Source organism: Dicentrarchus labrax, unplaced genomic scaffold, assembly GCF_905237075.1.
Source record: "Dicentrarchus labrax unplaced genomic scaffold, dlabrax2021, whole genome shotgun sequence".
Lineage (NCBI taxonomy): Eukaryota > Metazoa > Chordata > Actinopteri > Moronidae > Dicentrarchus > Dicentrarchus labrax.
In genome coordinates, this window is record NW_026136704.1 from 7,080,303 (window position 1) to 7,104,825 (window position 24,523).

General features: G+C 37.2%; 2 protein-coding genes across 5 annotated transcripts in view; one reads left to right on the top strand and one right to left on the bottom strand.

Moving 5' to 3' along the window:
* LOC127361993 (uncharacterized) overlaps positions 1-24,523 on the bottom strand; it is a 28,185-nt gene that overhangs the window by 1,299 nt on the left and 2,363 nt on the right. Inside the window, exon 3 of the mRNA XM_051397238.1 lies at positions 24,266-24,461. Within this exon, the coding sequence (XP_051253198.1) occupies positions 24,266-24,461 (196 nt within the window). The remainder of the gene's footprint in view (positions 1-24,265; positions 24,462-24,523) is intronic.
* LOC127362171 (septin-2-like) overlaps positions 494-24,523 on the top strand; it is a 40,952-nt gene continuing 16,922 nt past the window's right edge. Inside the window, exons 1-4 of one of the 4 annotated variants that reach the window (XR_007884389.1) lie at positions 494-658; positions 1,563-1,678; positions 1,853-1,921; positions 21,940-24,455. Coding sequence is in view for 2 of the 4 variants with exons in the window: in XM_051397587.1 (XP_051253547.1) it covers positions 1,911-1,921; positions 4,021-5,635 (1,626 nt within the window). In the remaining 2 variants the exon portion in view is untranslated. Of the gene's footprint in view, positions 659-1,562; positions 1,679-1,852; positions 1,922-4,020; positions 12,359-21,939; positions 24,456-24,523 lie in introns of those variants that run through there. The other 3 variants (XM_051397587.1, XM_051397588.1, XR_007884390.1) reach the window with 3 other exon arrangements.

Genomic DNA, 24,523 nt, shown 5'->3' on the forward strand with positions numbered 1-24,523 from the left:
CACAGCAGAGCAGACAACAGCAGCCGTGATAAGGTCTGTCCCCTTAAGCAGCAAGGTAACCACTGATCCACAGCAGAGTGTCAGTAACAGGAGGGGACAGACCTTATCTCCTTATCAGCACTGCAGCCCAGTTAAAGTAAAAGTCCGGCACTCTAAAATTTAACATCATTAAAAGAACAAAATATGAGCTCCCTGTTTCGCTCATATTCTGAATCAGTCTAATTATCCTCAGGTACAGCTCGGAACGAGTCTCACCATTTAAAATGTTTGCGTGTTTAGGCAGATATTAAACTGTTTTGCTGTAGGAAACATAAAAGTGCTCTTTAATCAAAAGACCATAATAATTGATCCACAATATCTTCAAACAGGAAGAGTGCTCCACATAACTTATAATAAATCTGCACAGTTGTGAGCAATTTTAACCATGTGTCATCTTCAAAATATATTTTTGTATTTCAGGAAGGAGAATTACAAAAGGAAAATAGAAAGTATGAGATCTTGGTAGAAGTGAGGAGCCATTCCACTCACTTCCTTGAAAATCATGTGAACAGAGTCCGCCCCCACTGCAGATAGAATACAAAAACTCTGAACACTGAGTGCTTGCTGCTCTTCCTGCCTCCTCAACATCACAGAGCATGCCCCGAAGCCACCAACACAGGTAAATGATACTACGATAATACTTTTGAATGTCAAGGTCAAGATTTTAGAGTCTATTCAAAGTTGAAAATGGGGCTTGGAAAGATTGACTAGAGGAGAAAAAGTTGGGACCTTCACATATACTCCGTCATGGCCTTGAGCTCCTGGTCAATGCCGTCTCACTAAGATCTAAAATAGTATCCATCACCAAATAAAGTTGCTGCCAGTGCCAATTTCAAAATCTCCCAGGGGTTGTGTTTTTGCCTCTAGATCAGCAAAGATTGTGGGACATGAATATGAACAAGAATGATCTAAAGTGACTTGCAGTTCAGGTGTACAAAGGTGATTAAGACAGAGAGTAGTGTGCTTTCAAAATGTTTATTAATCAGTGTTATGACCCCGACCCCGAGCAAAAAAGTAACTATCTTATTAGAAACATGAAAGCAAGAGAACTCTCCTCCCCCTTCACTTCCTGTTTCATTGCGTTTGAGGTCTCGACAAGTCTACGAACATGACAAGAAAATTACCAAAATAAGGAAGGAATGAAAGAGGAAAGAATGAGAAACTAACTGCTATTTAATTAATGGTTCCCTAGCAGTTAGTTCCTCATTCGTTCCTTATTTGTTTCTAAATAACTACTAACATTTTTGTGTCCCTTACTGTAAAGTGTTACCACTATGTGATGCCCTGAATACAAAATGTCTCCAGTAACCTGCATTAACATATTTGAATTTGAAAGGTTTTCTATAATCATTAGATCAGATCTGTTTGTGAGTGAAAGGTTTGTACAGGTTGTGGCTCTGTTCAACAGCAATTATTAGATTCTGTCTTCCACATAATTTGTAGCACATTTAAACTCCATACATGTCTTCAATTGCATAATTTGTGATGTTTTTTCATATCATGGTGTCTGTCCTGTATTTCAGATCCTGGAAGGAAGAAGGAGCAAGTCCACTCAGAATATAAAAACTCTGAACACTGAGGGCTCGCTGCTCTTTCTGCCTCCTCAACATTACAGAGCTTTTCAAAGCCAGAAACACAGGTAAATGATTAAATACTTTCAAATGTCAAGATCAAGATTTTATACTCAAAATTTAAAATGGGACTTGACATAATAACTGATATTAATAGATGAATAAACAGTCAATGATTGCAGAAAAGTTTTAGAAATCAAGAAAAACTTTGACCACTGTTGTTTTGCACTTATTCTGTACAGCAGACACCAACACCTGTTTCATCCTCACTGTGTGGATCCCTCTCTACTAGGCCTCACCATGGCAAATGAGTGAGTAACATCAAACAACTAGCATTCAGTACAGAACACAACGTATACTTTACTTAGTTTTAAAGGATAGCATAAAGCATAAAGACTGAAAGCTAAACATGCAAAGAGATTGTATGTCAATGTAATGTATTTATTATCTCAGTGACAAAAACTGTTATAATAAATTATTTAACCTTCTTAAAGAAAGAGGAGATCTTTTAGTAAAATGCTGCAGCACTGAATGTTTGTTTGGCACTTGCAGGAAGTCACTAACTGTTGAGTTGCTGCAACAGCAAGTATTTTACTGTATGATATGAGCAACTAATATTAAGTTGGGGGCTTTCACTTCTGCTCTAAAGGAGTAGATAGCAAGAAGAAGCTCCATTCTATTTCAACCAATTATACATATTTTAAGCACCGTTGCTGCACAGCAAGACGGTCCTTATTGAATTTGCTGACCAGCCAGGACCCGTGTCTATACAAATGAATATCTAACAGGAAACTGGCAATAAATATTATGTGAGCAAAATAATTCACCTATGTTGAATGATGTTTCCCTGTAGACAATTTCACAATTCATAAAAACAAGCAACCAGGTGTCTTTATAATAATATAATAGATACAGAAATCTACAATTTTAGAGAAATCAACAAAAGCTCAAATTCAAAATAATTTACCCTTGATGTTACCTATTCACAGAGGTGGGTAGAGTAGCCAAAAATTGTACTCAAGTAAAAGTACTGTTACTTCAGAATAATATGACTAAAGTAAAAGTAAAAAGTAGTCATCCAAATAATTACTTGAGTAAGAGTAAAAAAGTGCTTGGTGAAAAAACTACTCAAGTACTGAGTAACTGTTGAGTAACGTCTGATTTATTTTTTAACACAAGCATTCAATCAGACAGACAAAAATACAAAATTATCATCTTTAGGCAAATTATAGTTCATCCAATCAATAAAATAAAATAAAATTAACTAATTAATTACAAAATAGCTTAAATTAAAATTATCCAGGTAAATTTAAGTACCTAAAAAATAAAATCAATAAAATAATAATAAATACAAAATAAATAAGCACAAGTAACACAAATTTCCAAACCTTTATACTTTTTTACCAGGCTCTGCAGGCAGAACTAGAACAAGGCAGCCCATAAACTCTCATAAACTTTGTGTGTGTGTGTGTGTGTGTGTGTGTGTGTGTGTGTGTGTGTGTGTGTGTATAAAGCTCCATCCCGCCGCTGAGATTGAGTATGGTCACGTGACGAGACTGCACAACTACGTTTGATTGGTGAAACACAGTCACGTGATAGAGCCTTTAGCGGAAGTCTCTCTCTCTGTCAAAATAAAACATCAAAATGAGGTGTATGCGGGGGGAAAAAAAACGCGAGAATACCAAAGAGGTAAAAAAAGCTAGCCTAAGCAACTATAGTACAGTTCTCTTCACGAATACCCGGGAAGATTACTGTGATTCTATATCTATGCACAAGAGTGTTTTTGGGGAGAGGAGCACAGCACGAGCAAATGTCATTGTAACTACCCACCTCTGCCTATCCAAGCTACTTGCATGTCTCATTTGGACATACTGATAGGATCTTCCAACAGTAACTAAATTCATTCCTACAAGTAACCGGTTCCAGGTTAAAATCTCACTTTATAAACCAAATTTCCGGAATGCCGGATTAACGAGACAGTAGATTTGTAAAAGTCTAATCTACCTGTCCATTACAGGAGACTAAAGCAGCACCATAACAGGCCAAACCGTAACTCTTGATTCAGGTTCCAACTAACTGGCATAACTTAGCCCTTTTACTCCTCGCCATCACTGAACTAGCAACAACACAGGCCACATACTCTGGTTTGAGTTCTTGCTTCATTATCTGACTTTTTTTTGGTCGTAGCCTTCTCTACTTTTTTTTTTTTTTTTTTTTTTTTTTGCTTTGTTTAGCAGTGCAACATGCACTTTCTCTGCCATTGTGCGACTAACTCAGTAACTTTAGCAATACGTCTGCTTAGCCTTGTGGAAGTCAGTCATGTATAATAAGTGCATGGGAAGAGTGCTTGCAGGTCAGTCATTTCATTCCATTTTCAGTAGTTTGAGGTTATGTCTTTACTTTTCAACAGGAATACTAACACATCATCCAAATATGATGACATCACCTCCAAAAGTTTGATCCAATCAGGATCTCCCACTCGCTACCAGCTGAAATTAAAGGATGAGAATATTGGAAATCTAAAAAGAATGACTCTTGGTGAAAAAAATCCCAAAAAGACAAACAAAACCATTTTACTTGTGGGTGAAACAGGAGCAGGAAAATCCACTCTAATCAACGCTCTGGTCAATTACGCCATGGGAGTGGAGTGGGAGGACGATGTCTGGTTTGAGATCGTAAAGGAAGAGAAGAAAAGTCAATCAAAGAGTCAGACATCAGATGTGATTGTGTACCAGATCTTTGGTTTTGAAGATAAAACCCTGCCCTACTCTCTGACCATCATCGACACTCCTGGATATGGGAGCACCGCAGGGATTGAACAAGATGCCATTGTCAGTCAGAGATTATTTGACTTGTTCCGCTCAGTGGATGGAGTTCACGAGATGAATGCAGTGGGTCTGGTGCTGAGAGCGAGTGAGAATCGGCTGAGTGACCGACTAAGGTACATCTTTGATTCAGTGGCGTCTCTGTTTGGAAAAGATATGGAGATGAACATTGTTGCTCTCATCACACACTCAGATGGTGTGACGCCTGAAGATGCCCTCCAAGCTCTAGAAGATGCAGAAATCAAATGTGCCAAAAATGAGGAGAATGAGCCTCTTCACTTTATGTTCAATAACCGCCAGCGCAAACAAAAAACAAAGAAAAATCAGGTTGCCTTAAAGAATGCATGGGACATAACAATGGATCAAATGCGTCAGTTCACAGACTTCCTGGAAAATGCTTCACCTCAGAACCTGATAACAACTGTTGAAGTGTTGAAGTCGCGCATCAGACTGACAGCTTACATCCAAAACCTGCAAGAAAGAATTGAGTTGATTGAACTAAAACAGAAAGAAATCCAACAGACTAAGGAAGGTCTGAAGAATCATGAGCAAGAGATGAATAGCAATAAGATGTTCACTGTAGAAGTTGAGGAGGTCTACAAAGATAAAGAACCTATCAATGGTGGGATGTGGTGGTTGGTGTTTTTCAAAGGAGCTGTCTGCTGTAAAGTCTGTGAGGAGAACTGTCACTTTCCTGGATGCACAGTGGCCTGGAAACCAGAATACTGTGAGGTCATGAAAGATGGCCGCTGCACTGTGTGCACAGGGAAGTGTCCTGTATCAGATCATGTGAAAGAAAACTGGAAGTTTGTGAACAAGACAAAGAAAGTTAAAAAAACCAAAGAAGACATGAAGGAAAAATATGAAAAATGTCAAACAGACTGTCAGGAGAAAACAAGTCTTTTGGAAAATCTACAAAAGAAAATGGAAGAACTTCAGAAAGAAAAAGATCAGTTGTTGGAAAAGTCCTTCAAACATGTTGTCAAACTGGATGAGATTGCCCTGAATGTTAATGCACTGTCCACTTATGTCCACTTGGACATACTGATTGATAAAATGAAGGAGAAAGGAGACACAGACAAGGTAAAGAAACTAATGGAGTTAAAAAGTCGAGTGGATGAAGGAACCACAACAGGAGTGCGGTCCATGTTCAGTAAACTGAGAGCAGCTGGTAGCGCAGTTACAGCATATATAAAGTAGGTGAACAACCTGTCACTCTTTAAACATTAAAAAAACACCCTTTAAATTTCAATGGCTAATTCTGCAAGAGAGCAGAAACCTCTCTAGAATATATAATATAATGTTTACAGACACCACCCCAATACCCTACAGGAAATTCTATTTTAAGTTAAAAAAAAAGGCACAAGACCACCTGCCAGTATATAACCTGGGGTCTGGAACTACATCCTTCAGTTGGCAGTTACCTGAAGATGAAGTGAAGCCACTGAAGACCTTGTATTTAAATTACAAAGTGAGACCTACAAGTCTGAATAAGTCTGTTTCCACCACTGAACATTTGACTTATAGGTGAAATCAGTAAGTCACCTTACTGAATGAGGTTAGGGAGAAGTCTGATTAACCCTAAACCTGATCTGCTGAATGTTTACGGCAGATTTACATCTACATAGTTATTACCATGGATTCATGTTTTTTCATTTCCTGCGTAACCTGGTTTCTCTGTAAACTGGTCTCTTCAGAGCGACAGGTTAAGGTGGTTTAGCTGAATTCACAAGATGGCGGTCATGATGAAATAACAAAATGTAAAATGTGCATGGGTGAATGTGAAGACTCCAGGACAATAGTTCATCAATCAAAGAAAACGTGAAAAACATCAACGAAAAAATCAACGTCAGCGATGTCATGTCAATCTGCAGACTGAATCCAACTGAGTTTGCTTAAGGTCTCAGTATGCAAACTAGTTTATACGTTGGGTGGTCCTACCTTGTCTACACTCAGTGTTTTTCTATTTGCTGTGGAAGTCTGAAGTGGAAGGTGGTGTGAAGAACCTGCTGTATCCCACTGCCTCAATAATCTCTCTTCAAAACATCTTTGCTCGGGGCAAAGCCAACATTTAAATCCAGTATTACCACAGACACAAACACCTTTTGAGATCATGAGAAAACTGTTGAAGATGCAAACCACTGCCGGATAACAGGTTAAAAAAAAATTCAGTGACACTGATACTTTTTGCTGGTGGAGGATTTTGTTTTCTTATTGAGAGTATCATGTTATTCATTACATGTATGCAGATAATTGAATAAGTTAATTCATCTGTCTTTGACCTTAGCATTAGGTTTTTGCTTTAAAATGTTGCTTTTTGTTTACTTTTAGTCTGGTATTTGTCATCTTGTAGCTTTTGTTGATATAATTTGGAGGAAATTATATAAGAGGAAATAAAAGAAAAAGTAAGGTTAAACAATGTTTTTAAGGTTAATTTCTGGTGACGTTCAACACCTGTCAGGGTAGATTTTGTATCACTTTGGCTGTGTCTCATTCCGCCAACTTGCACACTTCAAACATGTAGTTTTAAGTATTTAGTGTAGATAACACAAAAAGTCAGTGCACTGAAAGTACCCGGATGACCCCCTAAAAACGGTCAAAAAATTCAGTGTGGAATGATGGACCCTACTCGCACTGAACGGACGCCATCTTGACTACAAAGCGGAAGGGGAGGGACCATTGGGACGAGCACGTTATAAATGTGAACTGTATCGTATAAATGTAAGTAACAGCGGTAATACGAAACGTTTTACTGTCGTCTACTGCATTACTTACATGTCCTCACTGACACTGACTGAAGCCAGACATAATCATTTGGCGAGTTAATTAGCATAACGTTACATGTTAATGCTACCTAGCTAACTCGCTACCCTAACCTGCGTTGGCGTCGGAGGCGACGTAGTTTCCACATGCTGTGAACTGAGCGGTAAATGAACATACAGAAACATTTTTTGTAAACAAAAGCTGGCATATATTTTTGGCGGGCTGGAAAATCGCGTTCACGTGTGTTGCGTTCGTCACGCTCGTCATTTCCGCTAAGTGTTCTAACATAAGTGTTCTAACATAAGTGTTCCCATTGGGACAATACTAACCATCGAAAGTGGCCACTACGGCAGTAAGTGGTCAGTGCACATTAGCAGTGTACTGACAGAAGTATGCAGAATGAGACACAGCCTCCATGTTTGTACAAAGTACTATATTTCACTGCAAGAACTGGTATATCGTGAAGCCTTAATTAACAGCCCAAGCTTTTTATTTGCTTTAATCGCTGAACTCAACCTTTATTTGGGACAGGCGTTGATATGAGACTCCGCATTTAGTTGAAGTTTTATGGTTATACAAATATTATATAAAATAGCTGACAAAACAATCTACACTTAAGGTCCACTTCCTCTCTTGTTCTGGAGCTTTCAACTATATTATATGACAGTTTGTCAAGTTGTACTTTAGTCAACATGGATGAGAGGTCCTGGAGCTGCTCAGAATCATGGGGAGTTTTTCCATGGCAGCTGATGAAGACTGTGTAATGCGAGTTGCTCCAGAACAAGCAAGTAAGTGGACCTTGAGTTGAGGTTGGTCAAGAATGAACCATCAAGCTCAGCTAATACATTAGCTGAGTCCACACTGTATTGTTTTAATCTGTAGAGACTAGGGATGCACCGATACCACTATTTTTCAAACCGATACGATACCGATACTTGGATCTGAGTACTTGCCGATACCGAGTAACGATGCCAATACTTCTACCACAAAAAAATGCAATGAATTGGAAGACAGGATTTATTTTCTTCTCTGCTTGTTACAACAAATGATGATGAATTAGATAAAAAATAAAATATTAATAAAAATGACTATAAAACTAAAATTTCAAGTGAAAAATAAACACTTTCTGTGAAATTATTGCAGAGTTTCCACATTTTAATCAAACAGAATATCAATTAACTATTTGGCACTGTCTCCAGCTTTCAGATTGACGAAACATTAATGAACCTATTGCAGTGTCCACATTTGAATCAAACAAAATATCAAACTTCAGTCAGCATGCAATGGTGTGGTCTCTGAACTAAGCTTTTTTTGGGGAAAGTGAGAGGCAGGTTTTTTTTGATGAATGAATTAATTTTATTTTGATTTTTTTATTATTATTGTGTCATGCATTAGCATGCCCCGCCCACAAGGGCTTACAAGACACCATTATAAAACATAGACAGACCAAAAACCAAAAGTAGATGTTAAACAATACTAACATTAACGATATATTACCCATCCTGACGTTTCATCCAGGCTTTAGTAACAAAAGAGGCTAACTTATAAACATTAAAGGTAAACAAACACTCCATCGTGACATCATCATTACTCCAAAATATTTCAGGGTTTTGAGCAAACAGTTCATTTACAACAGGTACTCTTAGTTCATCATAGAAGGGACAGTATAAAAGAAAATGAGATTCATTCTCCACTTCTCGTAAATCACAAAGTTCACAAAGTCTCTGTTCCTCTGGGATATTTTTAAATCTGCCGACCTCAAGTGCCAGGGGAAGGATTCCCATTCTTAATTGGGCAATCAAGGATTTCTGATTTCTTGGTAAATTTGTTTTAACATATAATTCATAATTATGCTTGATTTGGACATATGTCCGTAATTTCGGTTTTAACATTATATCATTTAACCATTTTCATTGAACCCGACAAGTAACTTTTTTCTAATTTTGTTTATGCTGCATGATAAATTATTTCTATAGATATACTGAAAATCGGCTTCTTCAAAGACAGCATGAATCTCTGCGGCCCATGGAGAGTTCTGGACTTTACTCCAAAGGAAAACTTTCTTATTGATCCTGTCATCTGACATATTAATAAAACGATTCCACAGTCTAATCATATCACACTTTCTCCTTATTGTACCAGGAATCCAGCCCATGTCACCCTGAGCAGCCAAAGAGGGAACATATTTATGAATACCCAGAAAACAACGTATAGCTCTGTTTTGTCTCAGCCAGGAGTTTAATTCTATTTTCATAATTCATAAATTCATCAAGTGGAAATCCTAAATATTTATAAACAGATGTATTTTCTAATGGCATATCAGAAAAAGTAAAGATTTTCTCACTTCTTGGGACACCTTTTATTCTAAAATGAATTATCTGTGTTTTACTCTGATTTATGGACAGCCTCCATCTGCAACAACAAGTCTGAACTAAGTTTAACATATTCTGTAAATCATCCTCCGATTCAGCCAGCAGAACAATATCATCCGCATACAACAAAATACCCACAGTTAAATCATTCAAATGTATAACTAAATTAGCATTCTTGATTTCAACAGCCAGGTCATTTATATAAAGAGAAAACAAACTAGGGGACAGGACATCACCCTGTTTAACACCAAAGGGGGTTTTAAACCAGTCAGTTTGAAGATCATTTACCTGAACACATGCAACTGAGGAACTATACAGTGACTTTAGAGCTTGATAGAATTTACCATCCACACCTCCTTTTAAAAGTTTTAAGGCAAGCAGATCTCTATTTACCCAATCAAAAGCCTTTTGGAAATCCACAAAACATACAAAAGTAGATTTATTTTCTGCAATTATTGTCCTGACAATTGTTGAAATTGTATGAATATGATCAATGCAGGCTCGACTTCTTTCTTAACCCATTATGTTCATCAACTAAATATCCCTCTGTTTCCTCGGTCAGCCTAGCATTCAAAATACTACTATACAATTTATACACTGTGCTAAGAAGGCTGATTCCCCTGTAATTGAGTGGTATCCTAGAGTCATTCTCAGATGACTTTGGTATAGGTTTGATAATAGACTTATACCACACAGAAGGAACAATACTGTGTTTAAAACAAAACCTAAACAAACAGAAAAGCATGTTTAAAAGAGGAGGTGACTTTAACACTTCATTTAGGATATCTTCCACACCTACTGCTTTTTTCAGCTCAGACTTATTTATAGCAGCTTTCACTTCTTCCAAGGTAATATCACAATTCAAAAATAAATCTGGTGAATAGTTCTCTCCGCCCATATTTCTCTCTAAATTGTCCTTTAATTGACGTGCATCTTCAAGAAAAGAATCTTCAAAAATAGATGGAATATTACTTCCTGAAAATAAATCAGCAAAATCAGTCTCCCACTTTTTAATTACAAAATCTTTCCTGCATTCCAGGACATCATTACTTAGGACAACCCCCATAGGTATTTTCTGTATTTTCCTTGGGCCTATATTAATTTCCCTCCAAAATTGTTGTGGATTATTGGTTTGTAAATAATCTAATCTCAAGGACTGCCCTCTACTAAACTTCCTTTTGTAGAACCTTAATTATTTATCAAATATAAACTGTGCTTGCCTGTAATTTTCTCTCAGTTGTTGTTTCCTCACTGGATCATTACATCGAAGAAAGTTCTTTTCAGCTATTTTTCGTTCATTCCACAGTTTTTGGAGCTCAGAATTCCAGAAAGGAAAACTTAAATTTGTATTTATTTAAATGTGTAGGTTGACATTTATCCATTTCTAAAATCACCATATCACAGAACTCATTGTACCACCGATCAACATTATTTTGTGTACTTTGACAGGATTCAAGTTGTTTTATTAACTCTAATAATGCAAAGCGACACATGTCAGAGGACAAAAAGTTTTCAGGAAAAGTTCTGCATCTCTTTTTTGATTGTGAAACTGATTCATTTTCTTCTGTTATTTGAACTCCAACTTTAAATGTTAACAATAAAAGTGAGTGATCCGGTAAGTGACATCTTTCTCCAATAAGGTTCATACATATTTCTTGCGTTGTCTCGGAGCGCTACGTGGACAGACGTCTTCGGTATGTCCCAGGTCTGGAGCATGCTATCGAAAGCACCTGCAATGGTTTGGTTGGTGTGCGAGCCTCGGAACGACTTTGCATGTAGTGTGACTTGATGAAGAACGAACTCCTCATCAATCCACTGCGCCGTTAAACTGAGCAGTGACATCGGGCACACACTGCTTGTCCAAATGTCCGTAGTGAAACTTAAGGCTGAAACCTCATTCACCAGGTTGCGCACGTTTTTTTTACCTTGTCAAAAAGTTTTGGCACCATAACGTCTGTGATGTAGGGGCGGCTGGGAATCTAATATTTTTTTTGAAGCCGCCAGTCTCACTTGCCTTACCACACTGTTCCTGATTAGCTCGACATCTCCCCTAGCCGCCAATCTAAAAAATACAACAAAAATGACAAGCCACCCTCTGATCGCGGTCTTCATGCAAAGCAGTTGCATGTAATAAATTGGTATCGGTTCATGGTATCGATTAACTTTAACGAGTATATTAGACTATTATTGGCCCGATACCCGATACTAGTATCGGTATCGGTGCATCCCTAGTAGAGACAGTTTTTCTTAATGGTTTTTAATGGATTGGTGTTGATGTTGAGTACAAAAGCTCCCTTTTCTCTCATATATAGCACATAAACACAGATCCTGTTGTACAAAAAAACATTGACCTTTCTTCACTTTTTGTGTGAGTTAAATGTTTAAGGTTTTTCTAATGTGCTTTTCAGTCAATACAAGGCTGTGATTTATTATGATGTTGACGGAAGTCTTAGTGAACATATCACTGATATACAGTTCATAAAGGAGTTAAACATGCTTTTCTCATGTCTGTCCTCTGAGGAACTGAAGGATGTAGAAATATTTTACTGTGTTGGAGCTGAATCCAACTTTCAGACTTCAGTGTTTTTGAAGGATCATGAAATTTAATGTGCTTTGATTTGATTGTTACTCTGGTTTCTTCATGTGTTTGGAATGAGTAGTTCAAATATCTTTTTATCTACATTTTTAATGATGGTAATATATTCTGTTATTCCACATGAAATTATATCTTGAATCTTGAATTCTGAATGAATCCTTAATAAAATCTCTGCTTCATGAAATCACTTTACTCAGAATGTCCTCACTGGATCATCATCAGCTTCTGGATCATCATTTCTTTTGAAGTTTAACTTTATTCAGTAAAAGTTTTTTTCTCTTTGTTGCTGAAACACTTTGAGACTGACAGAGATCCTATGGAGAAACACACACTACTAAAAATTAAGTTTCATCAAAGTATCATGAAAAATGAAAAAAAAAAAAACTGTTGTCGATGGTTCCTGTAGTGACCGCTGGAGAGTGGTCTTGGGGATTTAAAGGGAATTTAGGGGACAGTAACAGCTGAAGAGTGACAGGGAAGGGGGGGGGGTTAGACCTGTGTTCAGAAAATGTACATTACATAAACAGTTTAATGATAGACACACATAAAAATAATCACTATAATCAAGCACAGACAGGATTGTAGGTTTGATTTTGTCATATAGATTTTATTTTCTTCATTTATGAATTCAATTTAATCCTAATTTATTATTTGATGGATGATATGTTTCTATAGTTTTAAAAAATAATGTTAGTAAAGCAATTAAAGAGCTACACACTATACATTGCTGCAATATAATAAACTCATAAATCTATCAAGGACATTATGGATATTGGATGTGTGACGGTCCCTGTCTAATGTCGATGTGCTGATGTGGTTGACCAGTTGTTGTTTTTCTGATGTGTCCTCGAAGGTACCATCAGCAGAGTACGTATTTTGAGCACCTGGTTCAGGCGCTCCTAAAAGGATAAAAACCCTGTCTCAACTCTGCTCTCTCGCTCTCATTCGGCTACATCCCCGCCAGCAGCAGCACCACATTCTCTTTGTTTGATTTCTGATTTGGTTTCACTTTACAACATTTACACCTCATATTGCTCACACATCCACATTTACATTACTGATGTTACTGACTGACACACTTCACATTTGTACTTATAACCTCAGTTGTTTAAGTTAATATAATAAATCCACTCATTTATTGCCATCTATTGTGTCCTTTGCCGTATTTGTCATAGACAAGGAGCCGTGTTAGGACAACGAAAAATGACAAATGGATACATACATACATACATACATACATACATACATACTGAAGTAAATAAAAAGGTAAATGATTATTATATTTACATACATGAGAGAAAACAATGGACACTAATTGGCAAGTGATTTAGTGCATAATTAAATAAAGATTTTTCTTTTTATACCTTTAATTGAAGATACACAGGAAAGGGGGAACATGACGCATAGTCATTTATGTTTACACACTAACTTACATAACTTTTAGAACAATAAGTGACAGTAGTACATGAGACGCATAACCCGTGAAAAAATGAATTTCCTCTGGCTTGTTGTAGTGCTCCTAAAGGCATTTACCATTTTGAACATCATACTGTTAAATTTGGTATGTTGATTGTAAGTAAAATTTCACATTAACAAATAGACCCTGACATTGAACCCTCTCTAGGTCACTCACACACTAATGGCACATTAGGGTTGCCTGTGATAATGTGTGAACAACCCCAATGTATGTGCAGCTTCTCTAGGGTGAGGATACACTGTAATGATCTTATTGTTATTATTAGTAAGACTCATTTCATCACTACATGAAGTGAGAATGAAAACAACTGTTCTACTTTAGGAAGTACTGACCAATGTCACCCACACAATGAGCCAAAAATGCGAAATATTCTTGCTCAGTAGTGACGTTACAGGTAATTATGGATGTGGATTAAATCATATAGAGGAGACATGAAGAGCAGTTGTAACCAAAACACTAGACAGCACCTGGGTTTAGATCCACAGCAGAGCGTCAGTAACAGGAGGGGACAGACCTTATCACGGCTGCTGTTGTCTGCTCTGCTGTGGAGAGATTCATCTACAGCGCTACAGCACAGTTCAGCCTCTTAAAGAAGACATATAGTTACTATTGTGGAACAGTTTGGTAATAAGAGGGAGAGAAAAACACTGGACAGCGCCCGTGGTTCAATCCCACAGAGGGATGGAGATCAGCTTTTCTACAGAGAGAAATGTGAGCGAAGTAACCACTGAGCTAAACCAGTGCAGAAGGGTTGGTGGGAAACGGGCCTCATAAACGTGACTTGTTTCGTTTCTGCCAGGAATAATGGGAGCTGGAGAGGAACAATTCTACGAGCCTAGTCTGAATGTTTTACTAAAAACTCATTAGCATGGACACAGAAATAACCAAAAGCAGAAATGTAGAAATCTGGAAATAAATAATATATGTCCCAATTAAGGAAATTAATTTAGATGTTTACTTCAGCATTTGTTTAAGCATTTGTGTACACAATTATCCTTTTATTTGTTTCTTTCACTCTTTTTTTTCTGCCATTTATTTCTCAAAAGCTGATTGTCTCCCTCTGGTGGTCCTCTGATAATAGCCCTGCCCTGCTGAATGCATTTCATCCATCCAGTAGTAATTTGACAGCAGTCAGTGGAAAAGCTTTCATTTAAAGATTTGGGGGTTTTCAGACACTTGCTTCCATTTGGTCAGTATGGAGAACTTCATGGAGGTGAATTAGGCTAAATCCTATAGAGAAGACACGGGGAGCAGTTATAACTAAAACACTGGACAGCGCCCGTGGTTCGATCCCGGTCCGTGTATGTTTTGGTCATTGGATTTTCCTTTCAGAAACGGGAATTAAAAAACAGAAAACGAGTGGTTATTTGATTTTCGTTTTAAAATACAAAAATTTAAATTGAAATACAAGGCGTTTTTCTTTTCATGGTCAGAAAGGGATGAGCGAAATTAAAAAAATTATTCGATTTTCATTTTCTATTTCATATAACAAAAAATAAAATCACTAGAAAACAGAAACAGAAAAAGGCCTGTTGTTTCATATTCTGAGACCGGATGTTGTCATTTACAGGACGGTGCTGTGTAGAAGAAACAGTAGGCTAGTAGACTGCGGTCAATCCAGCCGTGAGTCCGATCTCCGTGGTCAAATCAGCCGCACTTAAATTTAGAGTGCGGAGAAACAGCGTATTTACTTCCGGTTTTCAAAATAAAGGTATTTAGAACAGTAAGCTATAATTCGAACCTACATTTAAAATAAAATATGTTACATTAAAGTGTTTCATGCGCCCCTGATGAATAAAAAACACTTTATATCAAGTATACTGCACCAGTGTGGAGAAATGCCAAAATAAATAGTCTTTATATTATATTTGTTTTATAAAATGTTATTAAACATTTGTGTGAAATTTTGTCATGATTACTGCATCATTATTGAAGTATAATGAAAATACTTCACCCATAGCCAGGTATTGAGCAAAGTGTTTTTACAGTAGCTCAAATATATGAACATACCACTTGGAGGTACAAATATGGACTTTTATTGTTGAATTTCTCAAATTGGTACAGTAAAAATGCTTGATATTAAGTATGCTTGTAATCTCACATGTATAAAAGTCAAATATACCATCAGTAGCCAGGAAACACTGAGCAATATGTTTTTACAGTACCTCAAATATGGTCAAATATGCAATCTCTGGAGGCATACATATGAGGCTTTTATTTTTGCATTTCTCCACACTGGTGCAGTAAAGATACTTGATATAAAGTGTTTTTTTATTCATCAGAGGCGCATGAAACACTTTAATGTAACATATTTTAATTATAGCTTACTGTTCTAAATACCTTTATTTTGAAAACCGGAAGTAATACGCTGTTTCTCCGCATTTACCATAATGCTGAGAATAATTGTACACTCTAAATTTAAGTGCGGCTGATATGACCACGGAGATCGGACTCACGGCTGGATTGACCGCAGTCTACTAGCCTACTGTTTCTTCTCCACAGCACCGCCCTGTTAATGACAACATCCGGTCTCAGAATATGAAAAACAGGCCTTTTTCTGTTTCTGTTTTCTAGTGATTTTATTTTTTGTTATATGAAATAGAAAATGAAAATCGAATATTTTTTAAAATTTTGCTCATCCCTTTTGACCATGAAAAAGAAAAACGCCTTGTATTTCAATTTAAATTTTTGTATTCTAAAACGAAAATCAAATAACCACTGCTTTTCTGTTTTTTAATACCCGTTTCTGAAAGGAAAATCCAATGACCAAAACATACACGGACCTAGTTAGCTTACAATTAATCACAAATTTTTATCTATTCTAAATGTCCCTTGATTTCTTTTTGTCCCATTATTTTTTCTCATTTTAATGCTTTTATCAACATGGAAAAGTGGATCAGCTTGTTTTGTGCAAATGTTGTTTTTATTGAAAAATCCTCCATTGTCGCCTGTGTTTGACGAGGGGGCGGAGAATTCCCATCAGCTGTGTGCTCGGCCATCAAGTGGTATTTCAGACTGGACGTGCTGCGATGATAGCTCAGTTCACAACGACAAAACACACAGATCACTTTGGTCTTATCAATGAAACCATTTGGCAACTTTTTAAAAGTAAACTTTCCATTCAGAATATAATTGGCATCCATTTCAGCGTCTCGGGCTCGTCATCCACTCAAAACGTAACGTCTACTAGTCTTAAACAAGTGTGTGCGGCGTGCCTGTTGTTTTGTTTCCGGTCTAGCTAGATCCACTGTGGTGTTGTAGTTTTTCTAATGTTACTAGTTGTTGCAACAGCATGTGAAAAAAACTACAAAGTGCTAAGCCAAAAAGAACGTTAATCTTGTGATAAAAAAAATTGAGCGTTAACGCTGTTAATAACGCGTTTAAATGACAGCACTAATATTTACATACATGAGAGAAAACAATGGACACTAAATGACAAGTGATTCAGTGCATAATTAATTAAAGATTTTTTAGGGGGCTTTTTTTATGCCTTTAAACGAAGATACACAGGAAAGGGGGAACAACATGCAGCAAAGGGCTCCAGGTGAAAATACTAATAATGCATATGGAGGACAGAAAAGTGACAAATGCAATAACTATGGATAATAAATGCTGTAGTAAATACAAATGCAAATAAATGTTTTAATAAAATGAATCAATAACACCATACAAACAGAAACAAATGAATACATTCGTGATTAAATGCATACATTAATAAAATGTATTTACCATATTCCATCAAATCTACACATATTCATAGTTGTATCTTTATTTCTTATTGTATTTATTCATGTTGAGTGATAGAAAAAGTACCATGATGTTTTACTTAAATAAAACTTAAATTACTACAACACTCTGTTCCAAGTAAAGTCCTGCACTCTAAAATTTTTACTTCATTAAAAGAACAAAATATGAGCATCGAAATATACTCATGGCAAAACTACTCATAATGCAGAATGTCTAATTTCAGAACAATATGTATTACATTACTGGATTCTAATTATTGAAGCATTAATGTGTTGCTCACTTTAAAGCAGTAGCTTCTCTCTCTCTCTCTCTCTCTCTCTCTCTCTCTATATATATATATATATATATATATATATATGTGTGTGTCAAGTTTGAAAAAGCCATGATCCACACCTTTTGTGTCTGAATCTGCATAATACTGCTGTATTTAAGAGGTCTGTTTGCTATCCCAGTTGCTCAGAATTACCAGACAACCACAGTTGTTGATATATAAGAGAAAACATGGCCAGTAAAAAATTTGGGAGCACCTTCTAGTGTAGAGCATACCAATATAGGTATATTGGTTCTCTTGGATCTACATCCATTCAGTATGTGGTGGCCAAAGTTTGGAATCTGTGTTTAACAACATCATAACAAAATCCTCATGCCTCATTCCTTGAGCAGTTTTTGTTGTTATGGTTTTGGGCAGGCCAGAGGTGTGTACTGAGATGAATGTGTTAGCAAGGTATGTTGAGCCTAAAGCCAGAATTTTCAATGTTACGCAGGTAGCTGAACCTAGATCACCATGGTAACTGATGCTACACACCTAGCCGGCTCTGGAGGAGGTTATGTATGTCAGGTGCCTGCTGATTGCTAATTGGGAGATGGGTGATTTAGTCTATAAAGGAAAGCTCTCCAGCAAACACGGTTACACCATAAAGCTGTGTAAGGTTATAAGTAGGCTATAAGAAGAAAGATAAATGTCTGTTTGAAGCACTGGAGTCCTGGTTGGGAATTAGGATCTTCATGCCGAGATCATGTGGTGGAAGTGTGAGTGACAAGCCAGAAAAAACACAACCAGTTGTGTACCAATTTCTGTGTATTTTTTTTTACATAGTATATCCCACAGTACAGCCTTGCAAGTCTTGGTTTTGTATCTTGCAAGACTTGGTTTGGTGTTTCCCCACAGTCAGTTTAATTAAATTTTAAAATATTTCCCATGATCTCAATGGGGCCTGACCAGCTGGGTGAAAACTTTCTGGCAATTCCCATTGGTTTGGTTAACTTGAAGTAGAGGACCTTGTCTCCTATATCATACTCCTGGTCAGATGCTTTCTTATTATCATAGGCCTACTGGGCTTTGAAGGGGAATTCTTCCATAATCTGGAGAGTTGCTAGTTCCTGAAGAATTACGAACCCAGTGTGATGAATCAAATTCCTTTACTCATGCAGCATGGAGGGAAGACCACAGCATAGACGTTCCCTCCTGACTTCTAGAATGCTTTGCCTTTATATACCCCTCTATACACCACTAAAGCAGAAACAAATCTGTTGTCCTAACTACATTCCTAATCTAAATTACACATGGACGGTTAAGGTCTTTGACAAATGGTCCTGTGACCTGACTGTGACCAACTGCTGACCGGTCATTCCCTACCATAAAACACAACCCCCTAACCAAACTTTACTACCCCTCCTAAAACATTCATCTACCACACTGCTGTCACAGAATAATTTTTAATAAACTGCATTTTGGTGCCCAATCCATAGGGTTTACATTGCCATTTGTTTTATACTTCTAGAGAGGTTCCCAGTAGTTACCCCACCATGATAACATTTCCTCAATGCTATTGATACATTTGACACAACGTGATACTGTGACAAATATTGTGCATAAAAGATGGAATCTAAATTGCTCATCCATCACCATTCAGAATTCCTGTATTCTGATAGTTACTCAATGTCAACTTTTAGTTTCTGGCTTCGTGGAACTTTTCAGTTCCCTTTGTAAAAAAAAAAACACCTCGCCAGTGTCTGTGTTAAATAAATCTGGGTTTGAAGAAAACTTCCTCAGGTTCCAGATTGAAGAAAATAATTCAGTTTCAGAAGATTCATGCATCATGGAGAGAAAACACATACAGGTATCAGTACTTCTGACCTCTATCCTGAAGACAGACAATTCATATCCTTTGCCCCAAACACAAGTCTGAGTGGATTTACATAGACTAAAGACACATCTTGGCTCTCTTCACAATTGAACGAAAGGTTTCACTTACAGGGACCTATTAATCGATGTAAAATTGTTTGTCGTTTTAAAGTTCACTGTCATGTAGAAAAGCAATGCCTTAATCAGTGAAAGTGCTGATCAATACCTCCTGAGCAATATCTACTGTCTGCATTCATTGCATGCATATCCAAATACACCCCATGCTGCTGTCCATGACTGTTCATCTTCAGCATTTTCATTTAGCAATTGAGATTGACTTTTGTCTTCAGCTACATTATTCCAGATGTTTTGCAATGATGGTTACACTCCTCCTGATCATTTGCTGTTTTCTCAAGTGGATATGTCAAGCCACATCTCTACACCATTTATTATGGCATTTCAAAAATGTGTGTGGACACTTGTAATGTCCTTCTGTAGGTTAGTTTTCTTTTACTTTAACAAGAATCATTTGATCCTGATTCTCTAACCTAGGAAGGTTAGTTACAAGATACAACTGGAAATAACTAAACTAAACCCAATACTATGACAGACAGAATATCTAACGCCAGTGACAAGGTTAGTTTAGGTATGCTGTATAATCCTACAACTATTATAGCGTGCTATGTGTTTTCTACGGAGCCCCTAAAGGGACATGGGAAAAAAACAAAAAATGAAACATATCTTGTGCTCACTAGATAGTATCTTGTGAGCACTAGATAGTATCTTGTGAGCACTAGATACAGATCTTGTGTGCGCATGATGTCTGGGAGACCATCCACTGCATTTCGGTTTGCTTTACTTGCAAGTCGTCACCGTCATGTTGTGTCTGAAAGACATATAAAATTAATTTTGAAGTCTTGTAGTCTGTTTCGGCGCAAGGGATACGTCACTTTGGATCACATAGTTAATTTCATTCATGAACAGTTACAAACATCTGGCCAACTCTGTGGGTATAGGTGGATGTACACAAAATGCAAGGAGAATGGATTACACGTCAAAAAAGAAGAGGTACGCTTAATTCTAAAAGAACTTGACCCAAGGGGTGTTGAACTCAGAGCAAGGAGACGGCTCCATTGCCGAAGCTATTTTGCAAAAGGGCCCAATTATATTTGGCACTTTGACTCTTATGACAAACTGAAGCCATTTGGTATCTGTATCAATGGCTGCATTGACGGGTTTCCCCGGAAAATTATCTGGATGAATGCATTTACTACCAGCAGTGACCCAAAAATCATCAGAGGCTACTACATAGAGGCAGTCCAGAGATTGGGTGGTTGTCCAAGGATTGTCAGAGGCGACCGGGCCACAGAGAATGTTAAATGAAGTGAATTAAATTCACGATGGCTTCACGACTTTTTGTGGGTGGAAACCACCAAAATGGTAGAAAAAGTTGCCTAAAACAAATTTTGTTGCCAAAACTTTATACTTTATTTAATGAGAATAAACACAGTAAAAGCAACTCAGGAAAACGGGCAGCGAGCCAAGCAAACAGCCAACCATTCAATCGATCTGTTAATCATTTAATTGTTTACAGTGTTAATTTTGCAGCAGCCTGGGCTCCCTGTGGTGAGTTGGTGCCTGAAAAATAATCTAATAAAGATAATAATAATACAGAAAACAGGCCTGACACCGCCACATCATACTATATATTCAATAATCCATCTATTCTGGGGGGTGGGAATGACTGTGTGTGTGATTTGATGTGTGCACAGATTCGGGAGGTGCTGGTCCATAATGGTTTAGCGCTGTAAAAGCTGCCTGAATACGTTTTCAGACATCCAGAGTGGCAGCAGAGGAGCACATATCCCATAAAATACACATAATCAGGCCTAATATGACAACAGCTTGACATGGGGGGGCTTTTCCTTTTTTTTTTTTTTTTTTTTTTTTTTTTTTTTTTTCCCCTTTTTCCTCCTTTCCCCCCCCCTCTTTTTTTTTTTTCCCCTTTAACCATTTCTTTTTTTAACCTTTTTTCCCCTTCAGGCGTCTTCACCGCTCTCAATTTAATATTGATATATGCGATCATGCAAAACACAAAACAAGTACCATGGATAGCGCCACTCAGCCAGCCGTGCCAAAACACTTACAACTTTAGTATTTAATAAAATAATAAATAATAATAATAGAAAATAATATATAGTGAGCAAACTCTATCAGACGGAGCACGAAATAACAGCAACGGCTGCGAATCCATCTCTCTGCTCTTCGATATTTTGTTTATTTTCCTACCATTTCTCCTTACTTCATCAGAAAAGTCAGCATTTAACATGATTTATTTCAAAACATATATAAGAGCCACATGAGAATTACAAATTTCATATCAATTAACTTGTTTTCTTACTTTCTAATACACCGTTATTCCAGCACGAATTAGATGAGACCATCCATGTGTGGGATTCACATGTCATCAGACCATCGAAGAATGACAGGGTACCCAGTGGTTGACCTCAAATCATGTACATGTTCCCAGAACTCTACACAAGTGATGACTGCATTTCCCCAGTGGACAGAGCTGATGTGCAGTTGTGTCAGAGTAACTGCACATTTCGACCAGCAGTGCCATGTGACACAGACATCTACAACATCTGCAATGTTCTGATGGTGGAGTCACAGCTGCATCTTCCAGCTGATGCTTATCAAGCATTGGATTTGTACCTGCATTTGAGGAATGAGATAAGATCTGCTCTCTAATTTGAGATGGAACTACATTTGTATCCATCTAAACTGAACACGTGATCAGACAATTCTTCTGCAGTCCACCATGCTTTATTCACCAAACATTCTCAGTTGTAAAGTTTTCCCAGGAACTCTGTAGAAGCTATATTTGGAATTTTGGATTATTTCTCCTTGGAAAAAGGATTGATCTGTCAATATGTGCACACTGACTGTTACAGACATTAAGAACATTTGCAGCGATATTGTGCACAAAGTTTTTCAAGGTAGTTGGCAGATGGATAACTCATGGATAACTTTTAGCAGTTCTTGTGTGGATTTAGGCTGTCTCATTTTTTTCTGTCTCTTGAAGCCTGTGTTTCATTGAATCAGTCTGGGATTACCTCAGATTTTTCAAACGACAGAGTATTAGCTCTTCTCAGTAATTTGTGCTGGAATTAGAGATTTAAATTTGTTGAACAGCATATAGGAGTATTGTCATAGATGTTTTACTTTGCCTTTACATCAGTCATGAACAGGAAACGAACAAAATCAAAACAAAGAAAAACAACATGGCAGGACATGAAAGAGGAATTACATTTTTATTCAACAATATTGTGCTCTTGACAGTTACTGTCTGTATGTTTACCATATGAGGCTCCAACAAAAACAGCCATGGGTAGCCATTTGAAATGGTACTGTATGTACATCAAACAGGTATTATTTTGTTAAATGCTGAACTTCTTTCTTAATAACAATTGCATAAAACATGCACACGATAATATGAAAATGAAAAGGGATGTTCACCTATGAGAGCAGACCTTTCTGACTTATCAAAATGATTAAACTTAAACTGTCTTCTGGACTTAAACAAAATGTATAACTCAGTGTGCGACAAATATTACAACAAAATAATTAACAATAAGAAAATAACAAAACCAAAGCAAAAAAATGTAAAAACTGTTTGTTTCAGTTTTAATAAAGGTTTAATAAAGCAATGTCATCAGATTATGCATCTGATTTTATCTCCTCTCGTTGTAGAAATTTTTTTTCCTTAGTTGTAATACATGAATGAACAAATATAGTTTTTTAAATGTAAATCTGTAGATTTGTTTCAGACAAATGCCATAACAATGTCAGTAGAAGAGAAACATGTGTAAGATCCCTTACATTCACTACACAATATCCATTGTAAAGCAATCACCAGACAGGACATTGTCAAACTCTTGACAAAACTCAGGGTATGAGCTGTAGGTGCATGGTAACTCAAGAACTGCTCCACATGTGTGTGCTACAGGCCTGCGACTTAAACCAAACAATCTATTAAAAGTTACTTTGATTGTGTCTGTGCACAGCACAGTGGACCCTGTGCAGAAGCGTAAGAAGATCTCCAGTTTTCTTTGGTCGATGCTTCTCACATACCGTAGAAGGTGGTTAAGAGCTGTCTGCTCTTGTGGATTTAGGCTTTCAGTTGATGGCTTTATCATCTGGGCCACTTTCTTGTTAGTTGGCCGCTTAGATTCGTAAAGCTCCATTATGCTTTCTTTGGTTATGAGTGTTGGCACAGCATTGTGAATACTGGAGTGGAAACAGTCAATTATGAACTTTGGCTCTTGAAGAAGAGCTTTGTGTGCCATTGTTACAATGGCAGCCCGTACGTTGTCTTTAGAGGGCAGGCAGTGTGAGCCCATTCTTGAGAAGACGTTGAGTAAGTCCTCTTCAACAGTTTCATCAATATTGCCCTGTAGTGCTTTTTCAAGTGATGCACGCTCATTCTCTGAAAGAAATTTGGAAAATGACATCATCAATAGTTCTTCATCCACTGAACCAAGTCCTTGACAACAGGCAAGAACAAAGGCTGGTGACAGTCTGATTGGTATGATGTTGTGGTCCAGGTATCCTTTCAACCACACTCTTCCAAGAGCTTGCCATGCCTTCTCAGAATAGTATGGTCGTAGTCTGGGTACTCGTTCATCTTCCCCCTCACACTGTTCCAAAAAATGTTCCCAGAATGCTGAGTATACCTCTCTTGACACACCATCACTCTCCACAGCTTTCTCATTTGTAAACTCCATTTTTAGATTAGCATTCAGTATTTTTGGTTCAATGAAGATATTAAGGACATCATCAACTATGTTTACTTGTCTTAATTTCACAAGGGGTTCTTTTTCAAATGGGTCTGGTGATGCTAGAAGACTGCTTGATGATACAGGTCCGTCATTCAGTGTAGAGTGCTGCAAGATTTTTAAAAAAGGTTATTCGGTGTGATTATTGATCGATTAATCAATTGGTGAAC